Below are 10,628 nucleotides of genomic sequence, written 5' to 3' on the forward strand. Positions count from 1 at the left end.
AAGAACTTTCGAACGGCTGGTGCAACTCTACCCAGGTGTGGTTGGCCTGATTAGCTTGACCAAAGTCCTTTTAGGCAAGCCATGCCACTCGGCCGCCATCTTGGCAACGCCTCCGGGCAGCTATTTCGGACTAACAAGACCAGGCTCCTATCTAAATGATTGGGCAGAGAGTCAGAACTGCACTTTCAATGGTCACCGGGACATAAAAACTGCATGTATAGAAACAGCAGTAAAATATGATAAAAATCGCTGAAAAAGTTTGATGACTTTGCCCCAAAATAAGGTTTAAAACGCCTTTTTCCCCACAGGTTATACTTTTACTACGCATGCGCAAGGGTTCTCTCGCTCTCTGTCGTGCGCGCGCTACACAGTTTGAAACACAGTATGTGTGAGCTCTCGCTCGCTCGCTCTAGATTCTGGGAGATTTGAACTAATTTGCGGTCATCAGGGAGCCGCTATCAATATGCGGTAGACACTTGGGATGTCTCATATATTTCAACGCACACATACACTGCATATCAAATCTGCCGCCTTTTCAAACAGTAACGTATTTTCCGCTGTCGCAAACCTCAACTGTGCGCATGCGTCAGTGGAAACAGATGATAGGCTTAAATGTTTCCCGGCTTGACTGTTAAAAGCAGACGATTGGCTTTCCAGCGGGAGGGGCGGGACATGTGCATACAACCGCCATCTTTGGCGTTACGGGTTTTCCCTATATAGTTGTATTGAGGATTGAGTAAGTGGCATGTCTCTACATAAATAGTCTCTGACTTTGGTCAAGCTAATCAGGCCAACCACACCTGGGTAGAGTTGCACCAGCAACATAAATAGTCTCTGGCTTGACAGCTCCATGAGTTGCCCAGCAACAACAAGACAAAAGAGAGAAATCTGATCTATGTAAATGACTGGATTGCTCACTGGAAGTGTTCAAGCAGCCATCTTACGATTCCATGTAGAGCGCATTGATTACAAAATGTTGAGGCCAATAAGCAAAAAACATTATGTCTTATATGTTTGACTGTTCAACGTAGGATATTGAATCATTGTACAGAAATGCTATCGTGACACAAATCATATGAAGAAGGACTGATTTATTTGCTCCAGTTCTATGACACGTTCTGGGAATGAATTCCTTATAACTGGAAGGCTATATTTATTGTAGTCTGTATGTGAGAGGGGAAAAACATAGTCTTCGCTATATAGCCTACTATTAAACAAGGCTAAAATGTCTGCTGTCATTTCAGTTGATCATGATGTCAAGGAAAAAGCCTGTTTTTGAACTTCACGTAAAGCTGATGCTGCAATTGACCAATGACTAATGTATATTTGCTGCTTATGACATTATATTGTTGTTGAAGATATCGAAATGCTTAAACAGAACTATAGGCCTAAGTCTCATTCAATAAATGAATTATACACATTCTGTAGAAATGTCTGATGCCATTTCAGGTCGTGTCATAAAATATTTGACCCGTATGGCGTTGCAATTGTCCGAATGATCTACAATATTTTGCTTTCACTTGACAAGAACAACTAGGCTATAGTTTAACGTGCCAAATGTGCACAACCGTATTTCATCTCTTATCTGGACCATATTAGCTCTATATTGTTATACATAGCCTAATTCCTACTGCTTTAAGAGAAATGTCCCATGTTTAGACATACTTCAGTGAAGCAGCCTTTATTAGAATGTGTAATGTCTCGACATGCACAGGTATATGACGTGTTTTCCATGGAAAAAAATAATGTAGCTTCCTGGTTAACACAGCATAAAACAAACGCCCCGACAAACAAAACCTGTTCAAATTCCCCACTGACAAGTGTTATTACCCAGACTCTGTTTCACCATTCCGAGGTTTTACTTTAGAGAATAGGCCTATATAAACAGTTATTGAGAATGTTTAGAATGCTTTAGTTTGTATGGTATCATGGTGTAGGCAGATTTATAGAAAGTGTGGATGAGACTATTAGTTTGTTTTTTTCTATGAACGGTCTGAAACAACATTTAAAAAAAATATTAGACGTCCAAATAAAACATTTCAGAAAAACGTTCAATTAACGATGTATAACATGACTTTCTCCCATTCATTCTCTACCCACCGCATGCTTTAGAGGCCAATAAGCAAAAAACATTATGTCTTATGTTTGACTGTTTAACGTAGGCCTATAATAAGCTGCATGATATTGAATCATTGTACACTATCGTGACACTGATCATATGTGCAAAAATGACTGATTTATTTGCTCCAGTTTTAGGAATGTCCTTACAGGAAGGATATATTTATTGTAGTTAGTGAGATGTGAGAGTGGAAAAACATAGTCTTCGCTATCCCATACTATTAAACAAGGCTAAAATGTCTGCTGTCATTTCAATTGATCATGATGTCAAGGAAAATGAGCCTGTTTTTGAACTTCACGTAAACGCCCAGCTGATGGCGCTGCAACCAATGACTAGGTAATCTATACTTGCTGCTTATGATATTGTTTTGTTGTTGAAGATATCGAAATGATAAAACAGACCTAAAAGTCTCATTCACACTTAAATTAATTATACACATTCTGTAGAAATGTCTGATGTCATTTTAACGTCGTGTTATAAAAGATGATGCACGTTAACGACCAGTAGATGGCGCTGCAATTGTCCGAATGACTAATCAACAATTTTTTGCTTTTGCTTGAGAAAACTATATAATCATTTTACGTGCCAAATGTGCACATGTATTTCATCTCAAGACAACTTTCAGTATACTTTTGGACCTTTAGCTTTCATTTTGTTATACATATTAATTCATTCACCTAATTCATACTTTTCAATTATATTCATACTTTATGCCTAGCTGTTACGGTAAAATGCCATATGGTTTGCATCCTGTTAGCTGCTTTAAGAGAACAAATGTTTCCCATGTTTAGACATACTTCAGTGAACCTGCTTTAAGAACTAAGGTGCCCCATGTTTAGACAAACTTCAGTGAAGACTTTATTAGAATGTGTAAATGTCTCGACATGCACAGGTGTATGACGTGTTTTCCATGGAACAAATAATGTAGCTTCCTGGTTAACACAGATAGCATAAAACAAAAGCCCCGACAAAACCTGTACAAATTCCACAACTGACAGACTCAAGTATTTCCCAGACTCTGTTTCACCATACTGGGGTTTTACTTTAGAGAAGTATAAACATAGCAGTGTATTTACATTGCTCTTATTGAGAATTGTTAGAGTGCTTTTAGTTTGTATGGTAGTACACCATGGTGTAGGCAGATTTATAGACTACATACAAAAAAATAATGAAACGTTTTAGGCAAGTATCTATCATTTGTTTGACAGCATAGTTATGAAATGTCCAAGCTATGTAAAGTCTTTTCCTGTTGAAGATTAAGAAACAAAAACAACAGTTTCATCTAAATATAGCATATATACAGACTGTATCTTGTTGTTTGTAGAAAAAAAAAAACAATGCACAAAATAAAAATACAAGTTATTTCACAGACTCAAATATATCAAATATACCGGTAGGTTTAGAAATGTCTTTGCATTTTGAAATGAAAAATTGTCAAATAATAGAAAACAAACATGTGAATGACTAGAAAAGTAATACCCTAGAGTATTTAAGGCACAGTGCTTCTTATTGTTTCTATGTCCAAAATTATATGCAAACATGTAGTTATTAAAACTAAAGTTTCCTATTACTGGTGATACTTTCAAAGGAATGATTCATTGCAACTGTAGAAATGAATAAGCAAATATCTATCATTTGTTTTAACAGCACAGAATGATAAGAACCGTCTTGGCCTTGTTATCATGCCTTTAAAATTTGCATTTGCAAATGTGACTCAGTGTCGCATTTAACATTGCGTGTGTAATTGTGACCAATAATAAAGAAAAATGAACATCAAGAATAATCATGCATAACCTCTTCGAGCATTTAAGGCACTGTTCAAAGTCTTCATGTAGAAACAGTGAAACCTAAATGCAAGGTCTTGGCTTTGAGTCTACATAAACAATGAACATTTGCATAGATCTCATACTGGTCATATTTCTTTGTAACTGTTGCTTTGTAACTTTGTATGTTACATATAAAAATTTTTCAGTGCTTCAGTTATGTACAGCGCAGCTAAAAAGACTGATATGAAGTGTCTATTTCAATAGTGGGTGGAAAAAGCAAAGAAGAGGGCCACAAACTTTGCTGCTCTGATGATGTGGGATCTTGGCCGGTGCTGTGGGGGAATTTCAGCGCTCCACATTCATTAAGTGCTTGTTCAGTTCTGATGCTCGTGCTCCACTGTCCTTCTGTGCTCTTTGTTAAGCCTTCAAAAGCCTGATACCCACCATCACTTGGTGTGACGCTGCCACCATGGACAAACAGAGAAGGATATAGTGGATTTTTACTAGTGATGAGATTTTTCACAATGAACTTTTCATCAGAATCAATATCATTTAAAAGGTTCAAACAAACATCCGCATCATTTCCCTGGTTCACAACGCTGTTGAAGGACTGATATCCGTCTTCCAAAGCATCATTAGTGGGAACGTTAAACTGTATCTTGCTGACATCAGCACTCATAGAGGAGTTTTCAAAGCTAGAAATGTCCCTCTTGTCAGATTGACAGGAATGATCACAGCTCAGCTGACCCAGGAAGGATGAATCATCATTGGACGATCCGAAATACGACATGTTGCTGAAAACCGATGAGCCAGAGCAGTTGCCCGAATCTCTCTTTGCACGGTTGCGTTCTCTTGAGGAACTGATATCAACACTCTTGACTTGCTGATTGCTGGGTGTGTTGTTGGCAAAGAGAAAGGATTTGAAATCCTCCTCCCGGGCATGTTCGACACGTGATAAGACGGTGATCCGTCTGCAATTCTCCTTGTCATTACTAGAATCAAAACCAGCCTGGCCATAATCGTCTGCTGCTGACTCAACACTGTGGGAACTTTTCTCATTGTTTGTATCAACTGATAATGTGGAGATCCTGTAGAGAGACAAACATGTTGAGGCGTTATTAATCAGAATTAGAGCGTTGCTAGTCTGTCATGTGTTTCTGAAGTTTTTGGGAAAACTTACAATTTATTTTCCTCCTTAAAGTCCAGTTTTGGAATCTCTACATGGATTGAGGAGAAGTCCATAATGGAAGGAGGCAAAATATGACCCTATTAATCAAAAATAAAGAAAAATTAGGGTAAGAAAAAAGATTGATCTGCATAAATGATGTAATATGATTATTGATGGCTATTGCATGATTTGTATCTTTCTCCAACCTTCTCTTCTCCAAGATTGGCGTCTATTTTTGGCTTGGAGATCTTGTCCCACCAATTCATCTTCATCCTGTAACGAGGAAGTAAAGTGTGTCAGAACTAAATTTGTCAAGGATGCACAAAGGAATACTGTAGCAAAAATGCAAAATGTAGAATGATGGCGAGACACAAAACAGAGATCTCACCTCAAAACACAGATGAAGATAGTACAAATGATGATGATTAAAACAACACATAGAGGCGGAACCATCGTTCTGAGTAATTCATTTGGAGATGAGGCTGTGGAGCACATATAGATTGATCAGGATTATTAAAAAGCATTAAAACACACACAGTAATAACTCTGAGAAAAAAACACATTGACTTACAGCTGGTGAACTCAACTGGTGCGCTCTGGTAACTCAATATCTCGTGTGAGTTATAGCTTGTGCTCATTCTTGCAGTCAGAATGTAGTTGGTGTTTGGCTGGAGATTTCTGCCCACGATCTCATAGAATCCCCGGGAGTTTGGCTCATTCCTGGACATCTGTATGGGCAAAGTGTTTATTTTATTTTTTTTTATGACACATCTATATGTGAATATGCATGAATTCATTTAATATCATCTATATATCATCTTCCTTACGGTTTCATCTCCTCCTTCACTCCTATAGGTCAGATGTATTTCCAAACTTTCTGCAAAATATGTTTTCCCATACTTGTCATCCCAAGTTACATTAAAATCTCCATTTTTAGTCTTCTGAACTGATAAGACTGGAGTTTTTGGTTTGACTGCAGAAAATGAAAATCACATATTTGTAATTGTGTCAGATAAGGCCAGATAACACCTTTTTTTTATTTCAGAATATTTTAAAGTATGAAAAAGCATAACAAGAACATATAGACAACAAATATACTCACTGAAGTCCATTGTCACAAATGTTTTGTTTAATAAAACATTTGTTCCGTTCAGAAGTGTAGTAGAGAATATCTCTGTTAAAACAAACCCTTCGACTTTAATTTTGCATTCACAGTTGGCACTGTGATGACTTCTCTCAAAGATGCATGTTTTCAACCTGCAATATAAGAGTTAATAGTGTCAGTTGATTGCTAAATGAACAGTAAATCATTTTAGTTATATTTATAGAGGAATTGAACAAATACATACGTATCTATTACAGTATGTGTGATGTTGAGTTTGTATCCAGAGCAACTTATGAGGCCGTCAAACCAGAAACTGCACTTCATTTCTGTCTCATAGTCATTGAAACACTTCAAGTCCTTCTCTGTGGGTTCTACAGAGATTTTAGATAAGGAAAATAAAAGAAGTCACTATCACAAATGACTAAGGAACAAGTTGTTTTGTTAAAGTAAAAGTTCTTTTGACAGTAAAACACTGCATAAAAAACATAAAAGTGGTGTCATCTGAATCAGTTTTTAATGTTTAATTCGTTATAAAACATTGATCCACATCAGCTTGTCATCAACATGTTTTAAATAAATGAATGAATCAACGATTAAATATACTCAGCAGAAGGGAAAGCCACTAACCTAAAAAGTGTATAGAGCTAAACATTTGGAAACAATTGTGAAAGTGACACACACACACACACAGAGAGAGAGAGAGAGAGAGAGAAGAGCAGAGCAGATACACATGGGGATATTATATATTAAAGTCACAAAGTGACAAATAGGGCAAGAACAAGAGCTCATTCTTAGCGAAATAAACATTTACCGTAACATAGTGTTTGGCAGATGAGTGTGAGGATGATCTGACAAAGAAGAAATGTGGAAAACATCCTGTACTCCCTATAAGCATAAATATAATCTCATTCATCTTTAAACAATTACATATAGCCTATGTATGTAATAAGATAAAATGTTAAAATATGATATCTAGACAAAATATAGTTTTGTCATACCTTTTGACTGTAACTATAGGACAGTTCGTCGCTGCGTTCGCAGAGTAAAAATAAAAGAAACCGAATTTACTGACCACTCTGTAGACAAATTAAACATATGATGTCAGTCACAGACGCATAAAAACAACACACGACGAGCAGTTTAAACCGTGTAAATGATGGTCTACCATAAGCTTCCCTCTTCGCCCACGCAACATGGAAGTGGACCTTTCCTGGAACACACGCACGCAGCACTTCTGCTGTTCCACTCCCGCCCTGCGCGCGATCGAGCTGTTCCCTTCCCGAATCCTGCGCGCTCCCTCCCTCACACTGATCTCTCTCGTCTCTGCTCAAGCACGCGGATAGGAAAAGCACGAAACAAACATAACGCCCGTCAGATATAAACAAGATTAGTCTTCGTTATAACGTGTTGTTTATTAATTAAGGTTAGCCAATAAACACAAAGGAAATTATGCAAGGCTCACAAAAAAAGGAAGCGCATGAGATTGCATTTCAGAGAAACATGCAATTCATTTCAGTTCCTGTATCGTTTTTTGTAAATAATTTATTTGTTTAACGTTACCTCTCTGCAAAACAGTTTCAGGAAGGCACATAGGTTTATTTTTAAATGTTTAAAAACATTAATGGTAGCTTATGGTTGTGTTGTGTGTGATTTTGCCGTTACAGGAAGAACGGGTATTTTTTTTTCTTTTTTTTTTTTTGCTGTTGAACTCTCTCTCTCTCTCTCTCTCTCTCTCTCTCTCTCTCTCTCTCTCTCTCTCTCTCTCTCTCTCTCTCTCTCTCTCTCTCTCTCTCTCTCTCTCTTTTCCCAACGCTGCCAGACCATAGACTGAAAATAAATAAATATTGGCAATAGGGACGCCATGTGGTTGCAAACGGCATGACATTATTTTACATTTAGATACAAAGGCCATGAATAGTCATTGGAACGAGTTTAACAATACAACATGGCCTGCAGGCAAACACAAAACTTTTTTAAACCGTAGTTGTGTTTGCTTTGAATGCCTTACATATGTTTTTTTTGATATAATCACATAAAAAAAGCAGGCCTACTACCAACCATAGCCTACATGTGGATTCCACGCATGGAATCCACATGTACCAGATTTGGCCCGGATCTGGGCAGACATGTTGCTGTCTGGGCTACTTTATAATGTCATAACCTTACGATGACAAAACATATGTGCTTTGTTTTTTATCTGTTTCTGTTTTAGATCATACTGTGGCTCTTATTCCATTTGTTCAAGGAGTTTATGCCACCTTCTGATTAGTAGGCTAAACATTGTGTTTGTAGATTTGTTTGCATGGTGTTGCAAACAAATTTTGTTTAGAGATTGTAAATGTAGATTTGTTTGCATGGTGTTGTTTGCAACTTTACATTGTGTATGTGCCATCTTTTGTTCAAAACGAGTCAAATGCATTCCATATTGAAAGTCATTTTTGATGCACAGGATCCTATTTTAGTTGCCTTTCTGCTAGAAGATCATTTGTCCGATTAATATGAATTCATCTGAAAATAGTGCTTTTCAGTTGTGTGAAACAGCCTTGCCATGTACGAACAGTCTCAGTGCACTTTTCCACTATTTCAATTAATATGTCCCTCTTCATTGTTATTGTTTTAAATGTGTATTGACATTTCAAAGATGATTTTCAGGGTTAAATAAACGATCAGAGCAAAATCAATTCCTTCTGCACACACAGATTTTTTTTTTTTACTTTTTACACTAGTGCAGCTATGGCATGTTAAAGTGTAATTTAAACAAACAACATGTCCTTAAAAGGTCATGCTTACCATTTTTGTCAAATATTATGAAAGCTTTACACAAAACTGTAAAGTTATATATATATATATATATATATATTTCAGAAAGTAATAGCATGCAAAACATATTGTAAATAAGCCTAGTTACATTTTACTTCATAGGCCTATTCAGATCTACAGCTGTCAATTGTCACTAAATTATTATTTATATTAAATTAAATATAGGCTAGGCTATACTTGATGGGTGATAATATACACAAGTATATTATGTCTTGATCATACAAGTGTTGTCTGTCGTGTTTTGATCCCAAGTGAACCTAAAGATTTTTTTTCAACGCCTGCACCTTGGAACCATAGACTGTGGGACCTTCAAGGTTTGCGTTCTCGAGCCACCAGGCACTGTGAACGGTGTCGTGTAAGCGGCCCCTAAGTTAATAACTCACTGATTCTTGAGAGTCGGGACAAAACACGTTTTAAAAAACTTTTTTTTACAATACACACTATATCAATTAGAGTTGTATGTTTCTGCAGAGAAAGGTCTTAACTATTTAACCATGTAAAGGAACAGGTTCTAAATAAAAACACATTTTTAACAAATAAACATGTTTCCCTTCAGAACTGAATTTGTGTCAACTCCGTCAGACACACTTTAAAGTATACAATTTTAATTCTTCCAATCCAACAAGAATATAAAGTGCTGAAGTATATTGTAATAGTGTTTAGTTACTCTGATATGTAAAAAAAATTCAATATATAAACTTAAGTTGTGATTTCACACTATTCTGAAAACTCAGATTTCTAAATATTTGCATTTTCAAACTTTGATTTTAATTTCAATATTGTAAAAACAAATTCCTTAAATAAATAAAACATAAGAAGATGTAGATCAGATGGTCCTTTATTACAAAAACAACATAAACTGAAGGAAGAACATTTTTTCCCCCAAAAATTAACAAAAACAAAAACATACATCCAACGCTGTTGATGAAGATATGACGGTGTTGATGAAAAACTGACGGTGTTGATGAAAACCTGACGGTGTTGATGAAGATCTGACGGTGTTGACAAAAAATATGTGTGCATTGTGATGTGCTCAGATGTGCTCTTTAAACTACTACTAAAACTACTCCTTGTTATTAGAGTATTGAACTTACTGTAAAGCAAACTATAATAAACATATTGCACATACACCGTTTCCAACTATTATAAATTACACCGTTTCCAACTATCAAAAAAAAAAACAATAAGGGAAACCAGGGGCCCTCCTCCCCCTCCGTTTTCATCTACCTCCCCTATACCACTTCCTGCTCTCCTTTTTCTCATCCACCTCTTCTCCTCTTCCTTTCCCTCTTTTGTAAGTAGCCATTTACTTTAAAGTGTCGTGTGTGTGTGTGTGTGTGTGTGTGTGTGTGTGTGTGTGGGGGGGTGTGTGTGGGGGTGTGTGTGGGGGGGTGTGTGTGTGTTGGATGTGTGATTGCCCTGCACCGCCTACTTTATGGGTGTGATCTTAAATTGACATTCCTTGACAACAATACTGCAACACATAATCTATAGCTTAGAATCAGGTTCAATTAGCTTACTTAAGATTTCATTTTTGTCTAACCTGCGCTTATGCCTTGAGCAGCAGGCGTCGGACATGCGTATGGTTAAATAATGTAATGCATGCTATGTATGTGCATTTATGTGTAAATAAAACCCTGAAATAACAGT

The 10,628-nt window shown here is 36.7% G+C and overlaps 2 protein-coding genes across 2 annotated transcripts in view; one reads left to right on the plus strand and one right to left on the minus strand.

Moving 5' to 3' along the window:
- The window catches only part of LOC130071039 (UNC93-like protein MFSD11), a 248,771-nt gene that overhangs the window by 32,818 nt on the left and 205,325 nt on the right, over positions 1-10,628 (plus strand). The gene's annotated exons all lie outside the window — the stretch shown is intronic.
- On the minus strand, positions 3,605-7,356 carry LOC130071037 (uncharacterized). The gene is made up of 10 exons (XM_056235647.1): positions 7,157-7,356; positions 6,970-7,043; positions 6,403-6,529; positions 6,156-6,310; positions 5,881-6,026; positions 5,625-5,781; positions 5,442-5,535; positions 5,260-5,326; positions 5,066-5,151; positions 3,605-4,973 (listed from the first exon to the last, which is right to left on the minus strand). Exons 2-10 carry the CDS (start codon positions 7,031-7,033, stop codon positions 4,115-4,117), a joined length of 1,755 nt encoding a protein of 584 aa, XP_056091622.1. The 5' UTR covers positions 7,034-7,043; positions 7,157-7,356; the 3' UTR covers positions 3,605-4,114.

Source organism: Rhinichthys klamathensis, unplaced genomic scaffold (genome assembly GCF_029890125.1).
Source record: "Rhinichthys klamathensis goyatoka isolate OS25496 unplaced genomic scaffold, OSU_Roscu_1.1 h1tg000425l_1, whole genome shotgun sequence".
NCBI lineage: Eukaryota > Metazoa > Chordata > Actinopteri > Cypriniformes > Leuciscidae > Rhinichthys > Rhinichthys klamathensis.

Excerpts from the sequence above, each read along its gene's own strand:
- LOC130071037 (XM_056235647.1), bottom strand. The coding sequence starts at position 7,033 with ATGTTTTCCACATTTCTTCTTTGTCAGATCATCCTCACACTCATCTGC. Across the intron at positions 6,311-6,402 it reads ACACATACTGTAATAGATAC|GTTGAAAACATGCATCTTTG; the intron begins GTATGTATTTGT and ends CTTATATTGCAG. Across the intron at positions 4,974-5,065 it reads TTTAAGGAGGAAAATAAATT|GATCTCCACATTATCAGTTG; the intron begins GTAAGTTTTCCC and ends GTCTCTCTACAG.